Source organism: Clupea harengus, chromosome 7 (genome assembly GCF_900700415.2).
Source record: "Clupea harengus chromosome 7, Ch_v2.0.2, whole genome shotgun sequence".
Classification (NCBI taxonomy): Eukaryota; Metazoa; Chordata; class Actinopteri; order Clupeiformes; family Clupeidae; genus Clupea; species Clupea harengus.
This window is the reverse complement of record NC_045158.1, coordinates 4779682-4805693: the sequence shown is the minus strand read 5'-3', so window position 1 is coordinate 4805693 and position 26012 is coordinate 4779682. Positions and strand designations below refer to the sequence as shown.

The window sequence follows — 26012 nt, the reverse complement described above, 5'->3', positions numbered from 1 at the left end:
TTCGTGGTTTGTAGCAACTGAGGCTTCACTCTCTTGTCTTAACACTTTGGGTCATTGCATCCCCTGCCTCTTTTCTCTTCTTGCCTTCACTTTCCCCTTCTAAAGTAATTCCATGTGTTTTTTTCCCCCCTTTTTTCCGCTTAATCTCTGAGTCATCTATGTGTGGTTGTCGTGGCGACAGAGGCAGCCAGCGTGCGCGTGCTGGTGTGAATTCTCACATTCGTTCGGCAGCTCTGCTCCGCTCTCCTCTCTTCCCTCATGCCTTTGTTCATACTCCCATCCAGACGGGTCCAACCTCCGCTGACTGGAGGGGGTAGGGGGCCCCTGAGCCCCCAACCACCCAGGACGGGCTCATGCGGATGGGGGGGAGGCAGCCGGGGAACCAGGCTTAGGGGATCGAAGGTTCCTGGAGGATAAGAAAGGATTTCATATCCTTCTGAATGATCAACGGCAATTTGTTGACTCGATTGACAGATAGCTCGGCTCCCCCCCCCCTTCTCGTTGTAAAGCGTGAGGATGGTATAGTCTTGAAAGCTGTGTGTGTGTGTGTGTGTGTGTGTATGCGAGGGAGAGAGAGAGATGGATGGAGAGAGGGAAATAGATAGGGGCACCAAGCTAAGAGAGTAGGAGAGAGATTGGGGGAAAAGCAGCATTTGTGATCATAATAATAAACTATGAAAGCCGGTGTTCATGCTGCTGTCTTTTCATAATGTGTCTGCATCACAAAAGTATCTTTTTCTCTGAACATTGTCCCTTTGTGGCAGTAGGACATAGACTAAAATACACCAACATAGATACACACACACATCCCATGATTCTGTATTTGTCTCTGGTTGGTTAGAGGGAAGACTGATGAAGAGGTGTATGTCACAGCCAGGTCTTTATATATTCAGTGGCGATGCCAGGGCGAATTAGTGCTTGGATTTCAAGGGCGAAGGTTATTTATTATGCCACGGTGGGGCTTAAGAGATTTATTTAACTGTTATACTCCAGCTATAATTGAACTGTCTATATTCAAGTCAAACACGGCCAATTTGCCAAGGATCGCATGACCGCTTCGCTCCCTCCCCTCTGACACACAGATAATCACACACACAGAGGCGCACACACAAACACTGCGCTCAACACACACACTCACACACAATGCACTCAACACACACACATACACACAGTCATGGTGTGGAATGTAGGTATTTCAGTAAGAAATGGAATGTACACTAGGTGGCTAGTGATTTTGGGTGAATTACGGGGGCGAATGGGACCACGTGACACACACCCGGTCTCTGGCCTCTCCACTATATCTTAGTGACACTGAGAAGCCCCATTTAAGACCAAACAAATGAAACCGTGCCGAATGGCGATAAATAATACAACTACAGTCAGAGGGAAGTAAAAAGCACCACTATGTTCAACCACTGGATTATTTATGAATGTGTTAAAGAGGAGGGATTGTGAAGCACATTATTAAATCATCATTACCACCCTTACTAATTGCTGCTAGATCGTATCACTCTGAGGACAGTGCTGTAAAGGAGAGGGGACAAGGCTCTCATCACATAAACACATCACACATGCATGGTAGACTTGTTGTTGTGCCATGAGAGCTCTGCTGGGCTGTGAGCGCAGTTACAGTGCAGGTGGGTACATTGTTCCTGTCACCCACCCACTTGTGGGATAGCCACGCACACTGACCACTGTCATCCTGTGCCACGCACACTGCCCACTGCCATCCTGTGCCGTGCCTCTGCCCACCTCTGCATAACTGCGCTGCAAACAGGGAACTGGGAATTGTCACAACACAAAAAGACGGAGGACTGAGCAGAATAGCGTTGAATATTTATTCGTATAATTCATTTGTATTTATTGATTTCACTGTCAGTCGGAGTAGGAAGTAGCAGTGTATGAGCTGAGTTTCCTAAACAAATTCAAAGACTGCTCTTGGCATAACTTGCCATTTGCCATTGCTATTTCTAAGCTATAACAATGCACAAACATGTTGACATGTTCAATATCTAATGATAATTGAATATGTATTAATTAACATTCTATTATTTCTGCTATTTCAGCATGAACACAACTATTTATATGGTGTGGCAAGATAACGTCTGTCTCAACCCTGTGGGAATTGAATGACGCATCCCTCTCATCAAGAAAGCCATCAGAGAACAGAGAACAAACAAAATGTTAGATGTCAAGCCTGTTTAGTTGTTTTATATATCACCAGAACCTGATGAAATTACGTGAGCACGGGCCCCTGTTTCCCAGCACAGCGGCAGCCCACGCCTTCAGAACCACTGAATCTTGAAAATAATGTTTGACATGCTGTGCTATAAGGAACCAAAAAAAAACAAAATACTGCCACTAAAAGGCTTACTGCTGAGAGAGTGAGTCTGCTGCATGAGTGAGCTGGGACGTCTGGGAAACGCGCTGGATAAAAGTACCCGCCACATAAAAGGATGATGAGGAGGGCAAAGAAAATGCTGAGTCCCCCCCCCCCCCCTGCCCGCGCCGTACCGAGATCCACCAGAATCAAGTTGAAATCAATTTTCGCTCCACTGACAGAGTTGCCCTCGATATCAGCCGTCGTGCCTGGGCGCCGGTGAGAAATTGTGGTAATTTTTAAATGGTAAACTTTGAGTGTGGCTTATAAGTCTTTTTTTTGTGCTGTGCTGTATCACCTGGGGGAAGTCAAGGGAAGTCAAGAGGCTTGGTATGATAGAATAAATAATACTACCAATCAGCACACATTCCACACTTTAAGTGTGTGTGTGTGTGTGTGTGTGGGGGGGGGGGGGGGGGGGGGGCTCTGAAGGGTAACATTGGCAAAGGGTAACATTGGCAAAGACTGGGAGGTGGGACATACACCAAGAAGTGTTCGGCAGCTGTTCGTATGCTACTCCTATTTGACAGTATGTTTTGATTCATAATGTGGGATAACTCTGTGTTTATTTGTCCTACTGCGGAAGCTCAGGAGCCCATCAGAACTATGAAACGACATGAACAACATGAAACATTAAAAACACACCAATCCACGTCCGAGTTGTTATTGTGCTTCAAACTCTCCTTATTTTGCTGGCTCTCCTCTTCCTTTCTCCTGTGACAGTGTTAGGTGAGTTTTTAATTATGTGCCGACTCTGGAACTCAGCGTAAGGAAAGCAAATCCTGTGGGCCAAACTCAGAAAGAAACAGAAACTTCCTCCAAAATGATTTCCTCCCTTCTAAAGGTTTAATTTACTTGTCTTTCAGGACCAGCTGGTGTGAATCGATCGCCTTAACAATGGGGGGACAGTCGAGGCTGATTCTCGATTCTGCTCTGGTAGAAAGAAAGCCTGGCTTGACCTACGGAATCCAGATTTGAGTTGGCCTGAGTTCACAATTAGCAGATTAAATCAATGGGCCTGTTTTGTGTGAGGACGCTGGACTCATACTTCTTGAGGTAAAAAAGTGTACAACAGCAAAACAGGATGCCAGTCACTGAAGATCGGCCTGTGTTTGAAGTCAGAGTCTGGCCTCCAGAGCCAGCTCTTCAGACTGTCAGGGATGCAGCTGAAACCTTTTTGCAATTCTCATCAGAACTTTATACCTTTGATGTACCCTGCAGAGAGTGATCTCTGGGGGTGACAGGCAGGCAGGAGCCTGCATTCTACCGCTGGGAAACTGCTTGGTAAGCATCTAGGGAGAACGCTAGGGTGCTGCTCCCTCTGGAACATCCACCGGAGAGATTACCATATCATGCCGGAACACTTCCTGGACTCACAGTTAATGGGGCCATGGGTGTTTTTTTGCGATGCTGTCAGGTGTATGTAATGAAATAGTCAATATGTGTTTCTGACACTGGTAATGACAGTTTGTACTGTTGACTTTAATTCAAGGTTCGATTAATTACAGCAACATCACATTTAAAGATTTCAAACACAAGCTTAATTCCATTTTTTTTGCGTGTTATTCTGACATTACACATGCGCTTACACTCACCAGTACCATTTGCAAATACTGCACACCAAGTGCAGATCGATGCCTCCTGGTGGCTGCGTCTGAGCAATGAGACCAGTTCACCCTGCAGACAGGCCCACTGACAACTCATTACGATTTAACGCAGCATTTGACAGAAAATCCAAGCGCCTTTCAGTGCTTCACTGACTTCCAAGTCCTCAGAAGTACTTCAAGTACTTCTTAGGCCTCTCAAGACATGTGGGGAACCCTATAAAGCCAAAAAAAACAGTAGTCACCCCAGCACTTTGGTGGCTGTCGGTGACATTAGAATCATAATCCCCTCCTCTCTCTCTCAGTCACCCAAAGGCTACGTGAGGCTGTGCTCCAAATCTCATCGCCCGCATTTAAAGTTCAGAGTGCTTCACACCTCGTCTCTCCTCTCACATGGCGCCCCTTATCATAATGCACGGCGGCTCGGCTGCATATTTGTTTTGCAAGCTGTAATTACATTTCCACAGAAACCGCTTTGCTGTAGCTGATGTCGTGAGAGTCAGGTGTGATTAATTGCCAGAGCTGTTGGAAGTCGTGCTGCTGCATACTGTGTGTGGATACTGTCAGGGTCTGAGGAAGTGAGAGAAATGAGAGAAAGAACAGAGAGAGAGAGAGAGAGGAGGGAGAAAAAGAGGTGGGGAAAGCTTGGAGTGAGTGATGGACTTCTCGTTTTCAGGACTGGTTGTGTTATCAGATCCTGCCTCTGATAGCGAATGGACTTAACAGGAAATTAGTGTCAACACTCCGGTTCTATCTCAAAGGCTTGTGTGCTTTGAAGAACCAGCAGAAAAGGTCATTCCTTTCTTATTTTGCCCAACAGCGCGACATAATCTTATCAATGCTCCTGATAATCTGATAGAGAAATGTGTCGGACAGAGAAAGAGTTACAGAATCATATGCTTTGATTAGAATGACTTTAATTACTTTAGTTTGGCTTTTAACAACAAATGGATTTGGTGTCCGTGTCTGCACTTTTCATCCACCGAATGGTTTGTCTGTACACTTGGTTGTCCTGTTACTCTGCCCAGTGTCCTTGTAAAGCCATTGTTGTGCAATTAGGTTTACACAATGTGGTAAGGTGAATCATTGTGTACACTGTGTACTCATACCACTGGGACTCCAGTTCTGCTATCTGAAAAATGAATAGCAGGAACAGAAGAGAACATGGGCATTGGTTTTTGAAAGATAATTGGGTCTTAATTGCATGACGAGACTTTAATGAGGAAAACAAACATCACAGAGAATTAAAAAGAACAGGGATTTCTTTCATTGATACTCTCGTGTATTTAACCTGCAGAAATCACAAAAGTCTGAAGACGCTGTTCACATTAGACTTTATTCTCTCTCTACAGCAGACATTAAACTGACATGTATGTATGACAAACAAACAAATAAACAAAATAATATTGGCAGGCAAGAACTTTCAGGCAATGTTATATGTAAAATATAATTCAGAAATATACAAAACACACCACACATTCTCACTTCTACTCAAGCACAAACACACGTGGCATACATTTATACACAAACACATCCGCACACTTTCCAAGACTTGAGTCCCATGATGTTTGCACACTGTCTTCTTGATGCCCTCCACACAGGGCAGTGCTTCTCAGTGCTTTTCTTTTGTTTTGTTTTGGTCTCATTTCCCCATAGCCTCCCTGAACGAATGTCGGCAGCAACACCACACGCATCAACAAAGACTCTTCTCTGGGACGGTCTTTAAGGGGGGGGGGGGAAGCGCAGTGCTTAATGCATGATTCAGGATGTTTGTCACAGACGTGGGACGAGAGTTGCCTCCCTGTATCCAATTTGCCGGAAAGCAACCGTGCGCGCACACACACACACACACATACAAACGCTCGCACTTTCCTTTTTTAGTGCAACACACTCACTCAGGGATCACGAATGAAGGACAAGGCTGAGGGCAAGATTATAACCTCACATTGAGATATCTAAATAGAAGATGATACGGCTGAACATGCATAGCAGCCAATCTACTTCTCTGGCTCTTTCACACACACTCACACACACACACACACACACACACACACAGCTGGACAGGTCAGCGATGGGGGACAACCTTGTGAAGAAAGGGTGACCTGTTTCTGTTCTCTGAGGTCCAGGGGTCTGCTCAAGAGGGAACACCACGCAGAGACAGACTCACCGGCACCCTGCCAAACTACCAATCCCCTTAATGCATTCAGTGAGGGGCTCTCACAAGAACAAGCAGAACTGCAACAAAACAAAAAAAATCACTGAAGCAAGTCCTGCACTTCACATAAACAGACAACACGACGTGCAGAAGAAAACAAACCAAACTCTTTGTCTTTATCTATGATGACGACTGCTGAGCGAGATCCCAAAGCAGACCCCAGTGACGGATCTACACTACACATTTCACTTCACAGTTAAAGAGTGAAAAAGTCTTTCTTTAATATGATTGCAACCTCGTTTCCCTAAACACAGACACCTCCAAAGACTATAACTTACGTTAAGATCACTACTAACCCATTCAATGAACTCACTGCTGTTCCCAAATGCCTTCACCAGGCAACGAGCAAGCCTTAGCCATAACTCCTTCAGCAAAGGGCTGTGGGCTGTGCTGAACCGTCTCTTTGGCGCCCTTCACACTCAGGACCAATTAACCTGTACGCGTGGGACGTTCCTCTCGTTGCGGGCAGATCCTCCTTCTACGGTTGGTCATCTCCCTCCCCTGAACTCTGTCGGTCCCCGAGGAACAGCTGAGATGCACTAATGATGACTGACTATGATCATTACGCTCCCCTCATCCAGAAAATGCGCTCAGACCAAAATAGCTGCACACCGCTCCGCTAGCGTACAATATTCTATTAACCAGTCTCCCATAAATAGACATTTAATCAATGAAACACACACACACACACACACACACACACACACACACACACACACACACACACTCATAAAACCTGAAGTTAGATCTTCAGGACGTTCAGATGCTTCATACTAACTTTATCAATATATTTGACACCACGTTAGATTATATTTACAAGTACAATCTAATGACCCGACGGTTACAGAAAAGAAATAACGCTGATCCAGCCGACTGATAATAGACTCTTGGAGGCGTTCGTTCTGTTGTGGCTGAGTGAATGTGCAGAATGGTGGACAGTTAGTTATATCAGGGCACGGATGGGGCACGGCAAACCGTGACATTACCTTGTGTTGGGGTCTTTCGTCATTACTTTCGCTTTAACATTTCCATTTGTGTGGAAAGAATTAAATGCACCCTTGGTCTATAACTCAAGTGTTGTTGGTGGAACGGGGGTGCCTTGGCTCACCTAGCTCCATCAATCCCTCCGCACTCCACACCCCTCTCATCGCTTCTGCTGACTGGAGTGTGTGTGTGTGTGTGTGTGTGTGCGCACCAGTGTGTATGAGTGCGCGTGTCTGCGTGTATGTGTGTTAGTCCCAATTCATTTTCAATTTTAAGGAAAAACATCAAAGGGTCCTGATTTCACTGACCAATGCCCCATGATTAGATATGCATGGCTGCTGGTTGTGCAAATATTGTTGTATGTTCAGTGTTGACAGCACAGGCTCACTACAAACACACACACACACACACACACACACACACACACACGCTCACTACACGCACACACAGACACACATACATACACACACACAAACACACACACACACATCTGCATGTGTAAACACATACTCTAGGATGGGCTGTTTGTTTGGCTACCACAGGTGAGTCTCTCTGATCTCTGAGATGATGTTGCTGGCTTTCTGGAGAGCCTGAGAAAGAAGAAAGAAAACGTGGCAAAAAAGAGAGAGAAAGAAAGAAAGAGAGAGAGGGCAAGGAGGGAAGTAAGATCAGAAGGAAAATTGCATAACGGACACCTAACTGCATTCAGTGGTGGAACAATGACGAAAGCACATGTAAGGGTACCATAGAATGGAAAACTGAATTGACCTGGGTATACTAAAATAAACACACTTCTGTGCAGGGAACTGATATCCTGTGAATGTCAAACACTGTTGTTTCCTGCCTCAAATGTACAGTATATCTCACCAATTATATAGTTATATAACAGTCCTAGCTCATTTTATATCCACACTACCCACACCCACCATGTTCTAGCCCAGGAAATATTACCATTGACCTGTATAACAGAAATTCTAACAGTTCTGCAGTTAAAGATTGCATAACAGACACCTAAGTATATTCAGTGGTGGAACAATGAAGACAGTCCATTTAAATAACAAGCTAGCACATCCAAGGACAAAGGTGTGTTAATTCACAAGGCTACCTGGAAAAAAAACATTTGAATGGCCATACCAACTATGTAATTATAATCTGACATACAAACACACCTCGGCTGAAACACACACACACACACACACACACACACACACACACACACACACTAAGAAATGCAGAGATTGACAGACACTCTCTCTCTCTCTCTCACACACACACACAATTATGAGATATATATTAATACATATACACACACACGCAAATATGAGATATACATTCTTACACATGCACAACCAACATAAACTCACTCTCACACACACACACACACACACACACACACACACACACACACACACACAGGACCGTACCTCCAGCATGTGGGCGACCTCAGTCCTCTGCTGGGCGGTGTCGTGAGACTCAATGAGTAGGTTCTCCAGCAGCGGCAGCTTGTACAGCTGCCCCACCAGCTCACTCTGCAGTCGCTCCTTCACGTGGTTCACCAGGAAGTGCATGACCGTCTTCGGCACACTACACACACACACACACACACACACACACACACACACACACACACACACACACACACACACACACACACAGAGTGACACCCATTACCTCAGTTGTGTGATCACGACGGACCTCAAACCAGTATTCTCCTGTGGCACTTTCATTTGAGTCCAACACATATGCTAACAGAGACTGCCGTCCGGTATGCCCATCATTTGCTGATATTAGGACAGCAATATTGCACAAGAATCTCCAGCTCCATCTCCTACCCTTTCTGTGGGCACACTAGCCCAGGCCAAGAACAAAGATCACTCCTCAGTCCGAGTGCTCCCGGAGAATTTGAACGAAGAGAAGCCGATTAATGAAACTCATCAACTGGACAGGAGGAGCGCACGGGGTCAGGACAAGTAATGAATCAGAGGGGGACAGAGAGGAGGAACACAGGACAGGCCTTTGGAAGTATTTGGAGCTCTGAGAGGGGGATGCAGACCATAACTGAAGGTGAACGAGGTGACACGGCTTCATATTTAAAACATCAATAGAACTTAGTATTTATTGCTAGTCCTGCCATATCTATAAACATTCTTAGCGACAATGAGATCCCAAGACATATAGTATGTGTCAGATCATAGTTCTATAATGCGTACTCGTTGACACATCTTCAACCGTGTGCTTCCTTGGTCGCATGCTCAGACTGTAACTATACAGCCCCGTCACAGCCCAATGATGACTACACAGTACACAGTGCTTAAGGTCAAACCACATGGCAGCGTTGAATTATTTATGTCTTGGAAAAATTCAAGAAGCTTTCTCAGTGTTAGCATTCTCACCGCTACGTTGTTATGTAAATGTTTGTAGCGCTTTGTGTTTTCTTGTCTCTGCTTGGCTGTGTGTTCCTAGGTGCAGTCTGTCCTCAGACACTGCTGACAGCATAATTGCCTGCTCTGTCGAGCTCAGCGGTGATTGGACCTTCCTGCCGGCTCCCAGCTTTAAAGTCCATCTTTACCCGCCGGCGAAGACAGCTTGACTGACATCAGCTTTTGCCATGTCAAACAACTAACCAGGCAAAAGGCCTAAACTAACAACGCTCGTGTCTGCAGCTCGTCTGCTAACACCCCTACTTATGTATCACCTCTTGTGCTCTGTTTATCATTGATAGTCGTCTGGGTTACCTTTATTAGATATTGATAGTCGTCTGGGCTACGTTTATTCGATTTTTAATTACCTTGCACTTAACGTCACCTGCATTCAAATGTTATTCTTGTTTTGCAGTGTCTGTTGTTTGTAGTTTGGGGCATTATGAATCACCCAAGAGCCCTCGCTCCATCACTAGCTTATCACTGTGACCAGCCGAGATGCCTCGTCCTACCTCCTCCTACTGTGGTGCCCTTATCACAGATGTGGCAGAACAGCCACCAACTGTATGCTGTGTGGGGATCACAAATGCATTTGCTAAGACATTCCGAGAACTGCTGCATCCTCTGTGACCCTGTGGGACCCCTGTGGGACCCCTGTGGGACCCCTGTGGGACCCATGACAGCCCACTGACCTGTCCTGGATGTTCTTGCGCACGATGAGGAAGTAGCACTTGATGAGCCGCTGGATGACCTCACAGTCTCGCTGCTCTCGAGTGGTCAGCTTCCGTGTGATGGGCACCGCCTGACACACACACACACACACACACACACACACACACAGTGTCCATCAGTCATGACTGGCGCAATAACAGAATCAGCTTACACACAGATACAGGCTATTTGCTGCATCTCACTTTTTAAATATGTAATTTTAATTATTGTGTTCTCAATCATTCCTTCATTATTCCCTAATAAATGAGCATAAATACAATTATGAAAAGAAGCATAAATCCAGGACCTCCCTTGTCCAATCTCTAACCCAGGCCAATCAACCCCATCTTCTCCCTCTGTGCCTGGTACTCCAGTGTCTTATATATGCATGTCTTTCACAATCAATTGTATCCACCTCTCAAAGCTTGTCTCCTGACAACTGAAGCCGACTCGCACTCTAATAATGCTCTCTCCTCTCTTGGGTGTTTTGCACCAGCATGCAATCCTTCTTTTAACAGCCATTACCGCGGTAATAAGTAGCCACTGTTCTTTTGCGGTTAGTTGAAAAGAATCTGCATGGTTGAGCGAGCAGCAGTGATGTAGAATCACTGTAGAGAGTGTTTTCCTAAGGTCCGAGTTCCAAAAGATGATATACCCACAAGCAATCCCAAACCATATGGATAAAAGCACCAAACTTTGCTGGAGAACATTTCTGCATCTCACTTTTGAATGTTATAAAAAACATCCAAATTCCAATTTCTAGTGCGACAACTTCAACAATTACTCCATCATCCACACAGCCTTCCTGCATGGCATATTTTCAGGCTAATGTATGAGAACATGTGAAGCACTGAATTGAGTTGTTCCAGTTCCAGTGCATGGAGATGCTTTAACAAAGACAGCATCTGTGAATTTCAGTTTGGGGTGGGTGGGTGGCCGGCCCTTGCTCACCGTGTCCAGCAGATTGACAGCTTTGGTGGGGCTGTTGAAAGCGGAGCCGGGGGCCCTGGCCTGCCCCGGAGCCTTCTCCTTCTCCTTCTCCTCCTTCTCATTCTTCCAGCGCTTCCCTGCATCCAGTGGCTCAGTCTGACAGGAAAGAGTGAGGGAGAGAGGAAGAGAGAGGGAGAGAGAGATTGAGTTAAGCTGAGAGAGAGAGAAAGAGGGTTTGAGTTAAACAGGGACAGAGAGAGATTGAGTTAAACAGAGGGGGAGAGAGAGAGAGAGAGAGAGAGGGGGGAGGGAGGGAGAGAGAGAGAAAGCAAAATGGAGGGAGAGAGGATATTTAAGGAGAGAAGAGAGAAACAGGGAGAGTGAAAAAAAAGAGGATATGGAAGAGTGACGGAAGGAGGTCGAGATGAAAGCGAGCGGAGGGAAAAAAAGCTCTGCTGGGCAGGCTGACAGATGGAGACGGAGGGGGCAATCTCTCTTAAATAAACAGCGGCTGAGACCGCCGAGGCCTGCTGGGGAGACGGAGGCGCTACCTGCTGGATGTTGACGGATGCCGACACCTGTGCCGCGTCTGTGAAGTCTGGGTGCTTAGTGTTGATGTACGCCAGCTCGATAGCAACCAGGTTGTGAACCTAAATATCACACGTATGGCCACACAGACACACATGCATACACACGCACACACACACACACACACACACACACACACACACACACACACACACACACACACACACACACACACACACACACACACACACACACACACACACACACACACACACACACACACACACACACAAAGAGACAGAGAGAGAGAAACATCCTTCATGACATTGATAGTGGGAAAATGAAACAGCCCAGGTATGTCTGCTGTCCTCCAGGCAAATTTACTGGGATTGGTGTCGAGTTGTGTCTGACTCACTCACCATTTCATTAGTGATGGGCAGACGCTTCCTCAGCAGGCCCGTCACAACCTCCACGATCGAGTCGTGCAGCTTAGGGAACCGCAGAAGCTCCTGACAGACACACAGACAGACAGGGAGGCAGACAGAAAGACAGACAGGCAGATGGATGATCAGACAGGCAGACAGGCAGACAGCAGCTCATGAGTTTAAGATGTGATGAAGCTTGACATGCAGTTCAGCTAAATTTAACACTCTTTATGAAGGGGAGCAAAAATAGACTACAGGAGAATTCAACTCCAGCGATGATAAAACAAGTAATGTTTGACACCTAAAAGCTGTTTGAATAAGACTTGATCACAGTGGTGGACAGAGAAACATCAACATTTTCTAAGGCTTTGAGCTCAATTTAAATTCAAACACGTGTGCTCTGCCTTTTAGAGATATCTCTGAAGTGCTTTATGGTGCTTCAGAGTTTTGCGTTGCTTTGCATGTGATAAGAGAAGGTGCTGGATCATCTTGTATTCACACCTATGTCTCTGGGCACGCACGCACACACAATCAGACAGCAGAGCTGTGCCGCATTCACCCCTCTCCACCCTGCCCCCCCCATTTCCCTTTGCCCCCTCACACACACACACACCCCCACCCCCCTTATATCTCCACATCTGCAGAAATGATCCCCCCTTGTATTATTAATACTATGCCAATCTAATCTACCTGCGGGGCGTTCTCCTCCCCGACGCAGGTGCGCTAAAATCACAGATGTGTGAAATAATGAAACACAATGTGTGTCTGTATGTATGTGTGTGTGTGTGTGCGCGTGTGTACTGACAGCACAGATAAATGGCAGTGTGTGTGTGTGTGTGTGCTGACAGCACAGAGAAATGGCAGTGTGTGTTTGTGTGTGACTGTGTGTGTGTGTGAGTGTGTGTGTGTGACTGTGTGACTGTGTGTGTGTGTGCTGACAGCAAGGAGAGGTGATTATGCACGCCACAGGCTGCCCGGGGGAGGAGGGCGGGTGAGGGTGCGCCGCTGATAACCTCGCTCGGGCACAGAATGATGATGAGAGCTGGCAACCACGCTGCGCACAACGCACCTCAACCTTTGAGTCGAAAACAAACCAGTAGGACATGACCGCTCGCGCTAGTAAGGGCGCAAGCTCAATACAGATGGCCATCATCATATTTGAGGTATTATTTCGCTCCCAGCTATGGCTGCCGAACAATCGAGTGTCGCCGTCTAGGTTTTGAAATGATGTGTTTTGTGAGCAGTCTTCTCTTTTTAATGCTAGTGTCAAGCTGTGTAATCCGACTCTATTGTTGTTCCACATCAAAGAGATAAATATGCCTACAAACGCATACATAACACATTTGAAATGTTCAGTGAAGATGTGTACTGTGTTTGGGGTTGTGTGTTTGGCTTGTTGTCAGCATTGACGAGACTGCTGAACGGCCGTACACACTTTGCACCGAGTGTGATTGCAGATGAACCTGTTTAGTATGCACTCAACAGTGCAATGTGCTTTAGGCAATCCATGAAGGATAGGCTCATGGAGAATTGGATGATGTATTTTTCAGGTCTGAGAACAAAAGCAGACACGAGAGGAGGTTTTCCGTTATGCTATCTAGGGACCAGCTCCACGAATGCCATCTCATTCTGTATTCCGGTCTGACGTGTGATGTGTGTTGTGTGAGAACGCTTGTTAAGGTGTGTGGTGTCTGAGGAATGTGAGTTAAATCTTTAAATTATAGGAGTGGTATTTCAGAATGATGTGTGTGTGTGTGTGTAAGTGTGCATGTTTGTGTGTGTGTAAGTGTTTTGTGTGTTGGGTGTGTGAATGTGGTGTGTACGTCATGCTGTCAGTGTACACTGAGTATGAGTTTGGCATACATTTCAGCCGTGTAACGTAATGTTAGCTGTCTGTGCGTCTGTGACATGCCAGTTTTGTACTGCAGCCATTTGTGTAAGATATCGTTGACAGGTAAGATATAGTGTGTGTGTGTGTGTGTGTGTGTGTGTGTGTGTGTGTGTGTATGTGTGTGCTAAAAGAGGAGCAGTGCTGGATGAGGTTTGTGGTGTGTGTGTGTGTGTGTGTGTGTGTGTGTGCTAAAAGAGGAGCAGTGCTGGATGAGGTTTGTGGTGTGTGTGTGTGTGTGTGTGTGTGTGTGTGTGTGTGTGTGTGTGCGTGTGTGTGTGTGTGTATGTGTGTGCTAAAAGAGGAGCAGTGCTGGATAAGGTTTGTGGTGTGTGTATGTATGTGTGTGTGTGTGTGTGTGTGTATGTGTATGTATGTGTGTACGTGTGTGTACCTGTGTGCTAAAAGAGAAGCTGGATGATGTTTGTGGTGTGTGTGTGTATGCAGACCTGCCAACATTGGAAAATGTGTTTGAGTACCACACCTGGGGGGGGCGGCGGTTTTGTGCGGCGCGGTGGGGGAGAGAACTGTTGTAAATGTAGTATACCCCCATGATTTTTCTGTTGTCCTGTCCAAGATTTTGTGGCCTTCATTTTTTTTTTGTTATAATGCTGTTGCATGTTTGAACCAATAGACGGCATTCTGAGCTAATAAATAATGCAGTTCTGAACCACTTTAGTAGGCCTAATGAAAGAAAAAGAAAAAGACTGTGATAAAAGTTATAAGTGATAACTGTGACAACAAATTCGTAGCCTAATTAAACCTGCACAAGTGAGCAGTACGTAGCAGGCCTTTTACACTTCCTCTGGGATGTTATTTCACTCTAGGCTACTTAGGACCTTCTCAAATAATGGTGATGTTGTTTTTTTCCCTTTTTAATTAACATATTTAACAGACCTCATACCTGTCAAGTGTCATGATTCATCATATTTTTTTTTTCTCCCCACGTCTGACGTTTGAATGCAAGCCCAATGACATGATGTGATACCAGGACTAGACAACTGCTAAAACCAAATTATGGCGCTGTTTTTGCTTCTTTATCCTTTAATTAAATTCTAGTCAGTGGAAGAGCTTTTTAGGCTATTATCATTAGCCTATTATTAGCAGAAACATATAGCCTATTACACTGTGACATGACGATAGCTGTGCGTAGGCCTATGTGTGGACACTGTAGAAGGCTGTCGCGGACTTCGAGCATGAACTTGAGAACATCGGACATGTTCACACTTGACAGGTAGGCCTATGATTCTCTGATAATATGCATCATACTGTGTTCGTTACCTGTTGCTCCTTGGTGACTGATATCAATATTGACATTGCACACTGTGCAGAAAGCATGGTGGGGAAGTCTGAAAAGAACAGAGGCATGGCCATCTCTCCCGGTGACTATCGATGATTTTTTTTGAGGCGCATGCGATCTTTTTATTTTCTCCGGTGGTTCTGCCATGGTAGCATACTACAAAAGTTTGTCTGAAATTAGTAATATCAAAAACACCAAGAAAGCGTAACGTCAAACCATTTGTAACACAGCCAAGACACTTAGATATATTTGCCATTTTAAATCGACGGCGAACATAAAGACCGCATGGTTAACATCGTTGGGCTAAAATTAAATTAATTTAACGTCTTATCTCTGCATTACTCGTTAGTTTACCTTTCAGTGATTTTTAACTTGGTTTAATGTCCTCACTTGAAGAATTGGCCAGATGTTGGCGAGAAGGGAGAGTTAGGTAAGTATGAATGAAAAATCGCTAACTGAGACAAAAACAGCGGTTGATTCTACTGACTGCAGAGAAACCTAGTACTTTCTGATTTCGAGGGTCATACAGAGGATAGTAACGATAGTAACGGCAGGGGGTCTGTGATTGGCCAAACTCCTCTTCTGCTTCTTGCTCTGCTGCAGCTGCCTATGTACGGCTTGGCGACTCGACACAGACAGACTTTGAAGGTTGAACCCGTTTTTATTTAGTATTTTTTGTTTTGCGTACTTTTAGAGCATCAACTCGTACCAGCGTACTTTGATGTCAAAATGCGTGCCAGGTACGCAAAATGCGTACATGTTGGCAGGTCTGGTGTATGTGTGTGTGTGTGTGTGTGTGTGTGTGTATGTGTGTATGTGTGTGTGTGTGTACCTGTGTGTTTGTGTGTGTGTGTGTGTGTGTGTGTGTGTGTGTGTGTGTGTGTGTGTGTGTGTGTGGGTGTATGTGTGTGTATGTGTGTATGTGTGTACCTGTGTGCTAAAAGAGGAGCAGTGCTGGATGATCCTCTGCATCTCCTCGTGCACCAGCTCCACACAGCGCAGGCTGGGCTCCTCCAGACGCTTGATCTGTTTCTTCACCAGCAGCTCAAACGAAATCTCCGGCACAAACAGCGCTGGACGCGGTCCCTGCGGTCCACACACACACACACACACACACACACACACACCAGAGGGTTAGCGCACACCCACCACACTCAGCCCTGTGTCACAGTGCACCACGAGGGACACCAGAGCACCAGGACAATAAACACACACACACACAGCTTGATGGAGCGTTTTATGCTCAATAACAGCCCAAGGTCTTGTCTCTCCTCTCTTCTCACTCACAAACACAGTCACTCACACACACAGAGTCACACACACACACACACACACACACACACACACACACACACACACACACACACACACACAGAGTCACACAAACACACACACACAAAAACACACACAGGGAGACAGACAAAGGGGAAGCGTTGAGTCTACCAACACAGGGCCACGTAGTCAGCAGTGCATGTCGACGGTAAATGTTTATGCTTTGGGGCACCGTGGTGCTGTTTGGCAATTGACAGCCTCAGTCAGTGTCGAGCGCAACACTACACTATAATTTTTGCATGGCATGGCATGGCATGAGAGTGTTTTTTTCATATCTTTGTTTTGTTTGTTTGTTTGTTTGTGTTTGTGTGTTTGTGTGTGTGTGTGTGTGTGTGTGTGTGTGTGTGTGTGTGTGTGTGTGTGTGTGTGTGTGTGTGTGTGTGTGTGTGTGTGGACAAATCATGACTCCACACACGTCAGTCACCTTGGCAAAAGAAGACATACAACCAAATGCTAAAGTTGCCTCCTGGTAGTGATGAAGCTCAATGCACTCATCTACCCCCCCCCCCCCCCACCATTATATCCTATCACACCCACATGACAGCGTTTTCACTGAGGCAATTTGGGCTAAGTGTTTTCCTAAAGGCCACAGCACTGCTATCTGACCCAGTAATTGACTCGGGAATATTAAAGCGAATGCCAGACCATCTTTCCGCTGTAAGTGTGTGTGTATGTGTCAGTTTCTGTGTTTCAATGTGGAGGCTTGTGTATGTATGTGTGTGTGTGCGCGCGCGTGCATATTATTATATTATGATGGATGCTGATCAATGTAGGGCTCCAAAGCTCTGAGTGGGTTGGTTCATATTTTACGAGTCAAGCAGGAAGCAACTAATGGGGTCTTCGTAAAAGGGGAGGGAAAACTCCCTGCAGCTGCTGCCACATGAGCAACACTATAATATCATATATAACACACTGAGCCCTTATGTGACACACAACTCAACACTATAATATCTTATATAACACACTGAGCCCTTATGTGACACACAACTCAACACTATAATATCATATATAACACACTGAGCCCTTATTAAACAGACTCACAAATCAACACTATAATATCATATATAACACACTGAGCCCTTATTAAACAGACACACAACTCAACACTATAATATCATATACAGTATATAACACACTGAGCCCTTATTAAATAGACACACAACTCAGACGTACAGAGTGGACTGGACAAGTTTCAAAACTTCAAATCCCACTACAACCTGCTCTTTACCATCTATTCACACGAGCCTGCACACATAGAGGAATGAAGGTGAACACTAATGGGCCGTTACCGTTGCGTTGCGTATGGCTGTGAGGACGTCCAGGTCCGTCAGGCCGCCCAAGGGGTCGATGGACTGCAGCGTGCGACCAAACGTCTCATGGAAGATGTAGCAGATCCGTGCTCCCCCACAGCTGAGAGACAGGCGAACAGTGAGACAGGCGCACAGTGAGACAGGCGCACAGTGAGACAGGCACACAGTGATTGAGAATGTGTGCGCACACACACTTACATGCGTACCTATGTGTACTCATGGACAAGTTCAAAGACGAACATACACAACCTAACTGGGAACCATCAAATACTATCAGTCCTGGTCCATATGAAAAGCCTGACAGGCAACATCAGTGAGTACTGAACATCACTAGTTCTGCTGGATTTTGGACTAAAAAGGCCTTGACATGCTTGAATTTGGGGGAAGAAATCAATTTGAGGTTATCAGGACACAGCACCATTTAAAATTCCCTCTGATGTAGAACAAAACCTAAGTTGGCAACAAACTTTCTGCTGAGGTGCATGTTCAAGGATATATATATATTTTTTGCTCCATTTGTAGTCACTAAGCGTATTTCTGTAGAAATCACAAAACTTCTACCTGACCGCAGAGAATAATGATTGATTCTTTGAGATTCAAGACCAGCATGGCTCAGTAGTTTCATTTCTTTAAGACATATTTACCGATCAGCTTTTATTTCAGAACATGATATTAGCTGAGGGCCGTGATAGCTCATTCACGTGATAGCCTGGCACTGATTTGAACACGCCGTTAGAGAAAGATCTCCATGTGGAGAGTACATCTGTGTGCATATCTTTATGGGCATGTGTGGGAGCATCTGCATGTGTTTTTAATTCTGCATATATGATGTGTGCATCCATGTACAGTGCTGCTTGAAAGTATGTGAACCCATTGAGCAGAATAGAGTTTTCTGTTGTTTTACCATGATTTTTCTATTTTATCATCACCAGTTTTCCATATATGAAATGTCAGGTTTATGTTTATCAATTGCATGTACTTGTTTAGAGGGAACTGTGTGAGTAGCCAAAAAACTACATGAAACATGGAATTAGTGTATGTGCAAAAGTAAGTGAACCCCCAGCTGCATTGGTAAAGTCAAGTAGGTAGATTCGATGAAACACATTTGGGTGCTTAATTAGTCAATTATCCTGCGTGTGTAAATATGCGCCCATATTTTTGTATCGTATCTGTGTGTGTGGGAATATGTTTGTGTGTGTGGGTGTGTATGTATATGCATGCGCACTGTATGTGCATGTGTGTGTTCTGTGTGAGTGACGGTGTACGAGTGTGTGTGTTCGTCTGTGTTCAAGCACTGTGTGTGCGCGGGCGTGTGTGTATGAACAAGTTATTTTTTTCCTGACTCACAGCTCCGTGGTCTGGATGTAGCGCGCCGTGCCCTCGATGGTGTTGCAGTAGTCGGAGGCGAACTTGGTGACGATCTGCAGCAGCGTGGCGCTGTGGTCCTCCACTGGCTGGCCGTAGTCGCTGAGGCGCGCCTGGTACTGGGAGCTGAGCACCGTCACGCGCCTCTTCAGCTCGGGCAGGCAGTCGCGGATGTGGTGCATGAGCAGGCGGCTGAGCGTGCGCGCCAGGTAGCGTGTGCCGCACCGCGACGCCAACGACGGGTAGTGCCGCTGCAGGAAGGCGTGCTCGTCCTTGGCGCAGTCTGCCATACTCTTGTTGGTGTTCAGGTCATGTTGGCTCCTGTGGGTGATGACAAGGGGTGGGTGGGGTGACTCAAGATAAAAATGCGACCACAACATGATCAATGATTCTGATCGCTCTCAGTTAGTCTGGGGGGGAAAAAAATTGTATTTCTCTAGTTCCACTGAGAGCCTTGGTTCTTTTGTACTATCTTTGCTGCTGTGCCACTTCAACTGCTCTGCGGGGATCAATAAGGAGGATTTTATCTTATCTTCATCTAATCTCAAGCACATTACTTCCTCACAATCTCTCCCCATCTCGCCTGTTCATAATCTCTGCCTCTCAGATCACTACCTAAAGTCTCTTTCCCTCTCCCACACTCATTCACGATCCTCCAGTAGTTTGCTTCTTGACTTCTCTTTCACTCACTCCCTCTCATGGGTTTCCACATCTCTTGTCATCTTCTCAGTTGTTCATTGCCTGGCATCTATGTTGCCTAGACGACCCCCCCCCCCCCCCCCATCACTGCCCACAAAACGAACTGCCGACGCATATCGACCTCGCGCCACTATGTAATTCAGCTCTCTGATTGCAATCTGCCCGCGGATCGATTATTAAACAGACTTTCTGCTACAATAAAAACGGCACACGCCGAACACTAGACTGCATGGGGCCTTGCGAGAGCCCAGTGCCTGGGGGCGGATGGGTGGGTTGTCAAATTAAGTTTGCAATGCAAAGTGGCAGGAGAGAGGTGGAGGGCAAGAGCGCGGTCAAATTACTTCAACATTGTACTGCTCTCGTTCTGGCCCTCCAGCACTGTGGGGCTAAGCTGTAGCAATTGACAGGGACACAGAGGGGGGGGGGGGGGGGAGGGAGAGTGAAAAGAGAGCGGGAGAAACAGAGAGAGGAGGGAGAGAGAGAGAAAGAGAGAGTGAAAAGAGAGAAAGAGAGAAACAGAGAGAGGAGGGAGAGAGAGAGAGAAACAGAGAGAGGGCGGGGAGGAAGATAAAGAGAGCGAGAGAGAAACAAGGGGAGACAAAAAAGAAGAACTGCTCTCGGAGTTATCATTCAGGGCCTGGCTTTGGCTTTTAATTTGGGTGACCAGGAGCAGAGGAAAAGGAAAGTACAACATTAGTGGATGTCAGTCAGCGCTGGTGAGATACTGATTTAATTAAGCAGCTGTAATACTTTGAGACCAGGACATTTTCATTTCAATCAGCAGATGTGAATTTAATTACATAACACATTTGCCTCATGAAAAGACGTTAATGTTTGATAAGCTTTCAATTTCTTCCACAGAATTAAATAAGATAAAACGTCCCTAACAACAGATGTAACAACAACAAAAAAACTTTATCATCAGACAGATGAACATTTAGAAATTAGAATTTACAACTGTGAGTCAGAACTTTGTTAGAAAAAAAAAAAAAAAAAACTGAACGCGTGGAAACAAACCTGTTCACCACACCCACGATCCCCAGCCGCACGGGAATGACTCTGCCCAGAAGCACCTCCAGCGCATCAGTGCCCGCGTCCATCAGGTCCAGCTTACTGACCACCAGCAGAGTCCGGCGACCTGCGCACGCGCACATACAAACAGATTAGGACAGTCACCGGTACACAACAACAAACAACTGACAAAATAACTGACAAAATAACTCCCTACACTGGCAGTTTAACTGACACACTAAGTTCTGGAATCCAAAAACTCGATAAAACCTAAAGTCAAATCCATCGTTTCAAGAAAGTATTCTGCAAAGTACAGTACTTATTTCACATCACTGACCAACATTTCAGTAGTGCATCCATTGTAAGTGCATTTCCCCCCCAAGTACTGTTTGAGATTTCACTGTAGTGTAGATGTCAGATACAGACTGGCCTGAAATCTGTAATGTCCCTTTAAAATGTCATTAAGCAAAAAAAAAAAAAAAAAACATCAAAAGGTTCCACGATTTTCACAAGAACCAAAAAGAGTGGCACACACACAAGAAAGTGAAACGAACACAAAGGCCTGTGGAGAGGGACAGAGTGCACAGGGGAGGCCGTGGGCACGCTCCTCACCATCTGTGTCAACTTCTCGCGCCAACTTGAGTGCGTCCGAGGTGGCGAGGTCCGAGTTGGCAGGCGACACGCACAGAATGATGGAGTTGGGGTTGGAGATGAAGCTCACGATCATCTCCTGCACCTGCGCCTCGATGTCCTCCGGCTGATCCCCAACTGGCACCTGCCACAGAGAGGAGGAAGAACCGTCTCGAACGGGAACCAGATCTTTCTTAGACTTTTGCAAGGATAAGGGTGATGACAGCCTCGCTAAGGCACTGGGAGGGGTGAGGCCGGAGGCTGGGATGGAGGTCGTGGAGGGTGGCTTGGAGTTGTTCACAGTCTAACTTTCCACCACACGTCCTATTAACATTATCAAATGAATACTTTCATTTCTTAGCCTGACTGATTCAAAACTGAAGTAAGATGTGGAAGTGTAATTTCTTTCCTTTTTATGTCATCAGGTTTTTTATCTCTAAAATCTGCCTAGTTGCTGAAAACAAAGCCTTATGGTTAACCTCTTAGGCTGAAAAAAGGAAGTAGAGAATGGGAAATGCCAGAACTACAGTGGAAACAAACCACAGAACGGCTGTGCAGGGAAGACATTTACTCACTCTGTGCCTCTAAATCCAACAATGCACACTCGGTTTGTTGTGCAAACCAAGACATTTTCTCACTCTGTGCCTCTAAAACCAACAATGCACACTCGGTTTGGTGTGGTCTGGCCACAGCGTAATGTGTGATGAGAAAGGTGGACCTTACATTCATCATTCGCACAACACTTTTATTCAACACAAAGTTACTCACTGCCAACAGCAGAAAAGGCAATGTCTCAAATTTATGTTCATAATGGTATCTTTTTACTTCTTTTGGCAATGTCCCATTCAAAACCTGGGGCTATCTGCAGGGTCAAAGAATATTTGAATTACCTCGTTACGATGGGATGTTGTTTTTTTTTTATTATATATAAGCTTACCTTGGTGATTCCTGGCAGGTCCACCAGAGTGAGGTTGAGGACATTTGGGGAATATATTTTCAGGTAGATGGCCTCAGGACTGATGCCCTGCAGGAGGTGCAGGCAAGATGGAGGAGAAGAGAAAAACAAAGGCATGAGAGACGACAACAAAAGGTTCACTCTTAGGAGTAGAAATACCCGGCATGTGCTTTTACTGGGTTTAAAGATGACTGTGGCTCTAAACTGACCTTGTCATCACCAGAGCCACGGTCAGTTTCCAACTCGATCTCCTTGCGTATTTCTGAGAAATCGTCGAATATCTATGAGGCACAAAACAGAAAATAATTCATTTAATTGTGTTTTAATTGTCTAATCTGTACAGGAATTTCTACCGTTGGGAAATTAAACAAAGATTATTGCTGCTGAGCATTTGACCTAGTTACATCCAAGACGGAAAAATATAACAAGGCCCAATATATCTGAAGGTACCTGGTTTTTACAGTGAAGGAAGGTACCCCATTCTTCTGCCTTGATACCTAAGAAAAGAGTGAAGATAGTGAGTGGACAGCAAAGAATGCTGAGCAACAGATTCACACACACTGTAGTCAAGACAACATGACAAAACAATCAACTTGGGATGGGAGGGTCAGTGAAGTCAGACGGAGGTGGAAAAAAAAAACAAGACGGCACAGGACTGCTTGACATAGCAAAAAAAAAAATGAAGAGAACAGAAGGCAGACAGCACTGACAGACTGTGAAACAAAGGTGAGTACATGCAGAAAGTCTAGCGTATACACAGAGACCTGGATAGTTGTTTTGGGAGTTTTGTTTTGGCCCGTTTCCTATGGAATAAGGAGGAAGAAAGGGAAGGAGAAAGGGGAATATTTAAAGGTATTGTAAAGACTACCACTCCGTGACAGACCTCAATTAAATAGGTATAAAAATGTATAGTACATTCCCTTGTAAAGGACAAGCACTTCATTAGATGTATAGTACTGTGATAGATCTTGATGATCATTTGATATTTCCCATTTCATAAAATCAAATATTTTACAGAAGAAATCAATTGAATGTTATGCTCGTAAGACACATTTAAAATAGGATGGCAAGTCTTTCAGAATGCATGCAAAGAGAAGTTAGACGGAATATGAAAAACAGCGTGACAGCCTATAAAAATACCACATCCACCCTACGAAGTACCCAATCATCTTGTCCGTTAACAGCACTGAGGCAACATGGACATCCTCACCGTTGTCCTGACTGCGCCTCTCCTCCAGTGGGGGCACATGCACCAGCTGCAACACCAGGGGGCGACGTGTGACAATGCCCGTACCCCGGGGCAAAAAGTCCCGCCCCACCAGGCTCTCGAGCACAGAGCTCTTTCCACTGCTCTGTAGTGTACATGGAAGAAGAACAAGAGTCAGACTTCCTGCCGTAAGACGCACCAGTCTGGCTACAACAAGAACCCAGTCGTCATTTACTCTCAACAGTTCTATGTTACTATTAAACAACTTGCAATTAGGCTATTTGACTTAAGACACTTTTAATAAAAACCTTTTTTTATAAAAACCCTTTTAACAAAAGCCTGACTCTGTGATACATCTTAATTACAGGACAATGCATGTATATGACTTGTCAGAGTCCAGCACTAGCTTAACATTCATATGGTGTCTGGTAACTAGAGTTATTTCAGTGTTGCCTTGAGGCAGCCAGGCCTAGCGAGCCATAATGACATGAGTCAGCTATGTGGCCAGTTATGAATGTAGCCTATGCTCTAGTTATAAATCAGCAGCCAGCCATGACTGACCTGGGATCCAACCACCACAATCTGGGGCAGCTGAATGCTCTCAGCTCCCACAGTGAGGAAGACCTCCTGCAGACGGTTTATTACAGGAATCAGAGTATCCATCTCCTCAGCTGGGAACTACCTGCAGAAAAGAGCGAGAGATGTGTGTTTGAATGAATGAGGGGAGAGTGAGTGTGAGTGTGTGTGTGAGCAAGTTTGTGTGAGTGTGTGTGTGTGTGTGTGTGAGCATGTGAGTGTGTGTGTGAGCATGTGTGTGTGTGGAAGAGAGAGAGAGACAGAGAGAGAATTAATGAATGTCAGAAAGATTAAAATATGCACAACCAGGTAGTTTAAAATGTCCTAATTCTTTAATCTAACAACAACAACCAGTCACAGATACCCTGCAGACAACTGAGCTCTCGCACCATAAAGAGGCTTATGTTCCTCATACAGCAAACAGATAACAAACAGGGGACACAGTAAGCAAATTAAATGTGTTTGCTTTGTTGTGATCCTTAACACACTGAGCTCCACTTATGATCGCATTATGTAAGTAAAGCCAACGGGGGGACAGAAACCGGGGGCAGGTTGACTCCAAATCTTGGGAGGGAGACTGTTTTATTTTTAGGATGGCAGATGACTTGTTCATCTTTCGTTTTTTCCCTTTTCCAATCGCAATAACAGTAGACTACATTCATATTCTATGACAGTACCTCCATTTGTACAGTGAAACGTCAGGGAGGCAACCTATAGCCCCTCTCGCTCAACCTCATTTGACACAGATAGCCTAAGACTAGAAGATAAATAAGAATGTGACACAGCACACTTAAACCAAAATCGGACAAGAATCGCACATGCAATACACACGGGAGGATCTAAATGATATCACCAGAATACAATCCATGATGCAAAACACACAGTACAGTGTCAGTAACTGCATAAGGAGGTACCACAGTGATTGGTTGCTGAATCGCGCCTGTTAGCACCATAGCAAGCGAGCTAAGATGAGCAAGCCTCCCCGAAGATTGTTTCTAATGCTAAATAGGTCAACGAACACTGTTAAAGCAACACGTCGATAGCACACACACTGGGATTGCACAATTTCGCTGATACGTGAATAATCAGGTAATTGTCAATCAACCGGGTGTTGCGACTCTCGTCGTAAGGATGCTTGTCGCTAAAGTGTATCCTAGCTCTCGGCTAGCAAGGGCAGCTAAGGAGGAAGCTGGTAAGACATTATAAATTGGCTGGTGAGCTAGCTAGCTAACAAGAGAGAGTGTTTCCTTACCAGAGAGAAAACAGTCGATTTAAATGAAACCTAAGCTGAGATTTTCACTGCATACTTGTACGTTAAGAAATATAAAACATTGTGTTAAATCTTAAGAATTCTTGCAGGACGTCTCATCCCGACCTCACTTGTTTCACATCCGCACACACAGCTGTCACAGCAAATTAGGTGTACCCCGCTTTGGGATCACGCATGCTGATTGGCCATGGCATTTGTAAGGACTGCATATTGCTTACATCTGATAGGTCTAACCCCTTTTCAGTCAAGGAATTTGTTATTTGAATTCCACA

At 45.3% G+C, this 26012-nt stretch overlaps 2 protein-coding genes across 5 annotated transcripts in view; both read right to left on the bottom strand.

The window, feature by feature from the left end:
* Positions 1–768, bottom strand: part of disp3 (dispatched RND transporter family member 3) — a 23975-nt gene extending 23207 nt beyond the window's left edge. Inside the window, exon 1 of the mRNA XM_042708166.1 lies at positions 1–768. This exon is cut by the window's left edge and continues 174 nt beyond it. The gene's annotated coding sequence lies outside the window, so the exon portion shown is untranslated.
* Positions 769–4884: 4116 nt separating this feature from the next.
* On the bottom strand, positions 4885–25899 carry si:dkey-32e23.4 (dynamin-1-like protein). Of its 4 annotated transcripts, XM_031570232.1 has the most exons (19): positions 25723–25899; positions 24456–24576; positions 23898–24039; positions 23452–23490; positions 23138–23184; positions 22897–22968; positions 22670–22756; positions 21715–21877; positions 21109–21229; positions 19375–19713; positions 18007–18127; positions 16316–16471; positions 12192–12281; positions 11796–11894; positions 11266–11400; positions 10296–10405; positions 8608–8767; positions 7694–7773; positions 4885–5116 (listed from the first exon to the last, which is right to left on the bottom strand). In XM_031570232.1, the coding sequence occupies exons 2-18, from the start codon at positions 24555–24557 to the stop codon at positions 7717–7719; spliced, it is 2040 nt and encodes a 679-aa protein (XP_031426092.1). In that variant the 5' UTR covers positions 24558–24576; positions 25723–25899; the 3' UTR covers positions 4885–5116; positions 7694–7716. The 4 variants fall into 4 exon arrangements, with proteins under 4 accessions (XP_031426092.1, XP_012685892.2, XP_031426091.1 ...); XM_012830438.3 differs by lacking the exon at positions 4885–5116 and having other exon boundaries at positions 5302–7773; XM_031570231.2 differs by lacking the exon at positions 4885–5116 and having other exon boundaries at positions 5302–7773; positions 24456–24572.
* Between the last annotated feature and the right edge of the window lie 113 nt (positions 25900–26012).

Excerpts from the sequence above, each read along its gene's own strand:
- si:dkey-32e23.4 (XM_031570232.1), bottom strand. The coding sequence starts at position 24,557 with ATGGATACTCTGATTCCTGTAATAAACCGTCTGCAGGAGGTCTTCCTC. Across the intron at positions 22,969-23,137 it reads TCCTTCACTGTAAAAACCAG|ATATTCGACGATTTCTCAGA; the intron begins GTACCTTCAGAT and ends TGTGCCTCATAG. Across the intron at positions 21,878-22,669 it reads ACCTGCCAGGAATCACCAAG|GTGCCAGTTGGGGATCAGCC; the intron begins GTAAGCTTATAT and ends TCTCTGTGGCAG.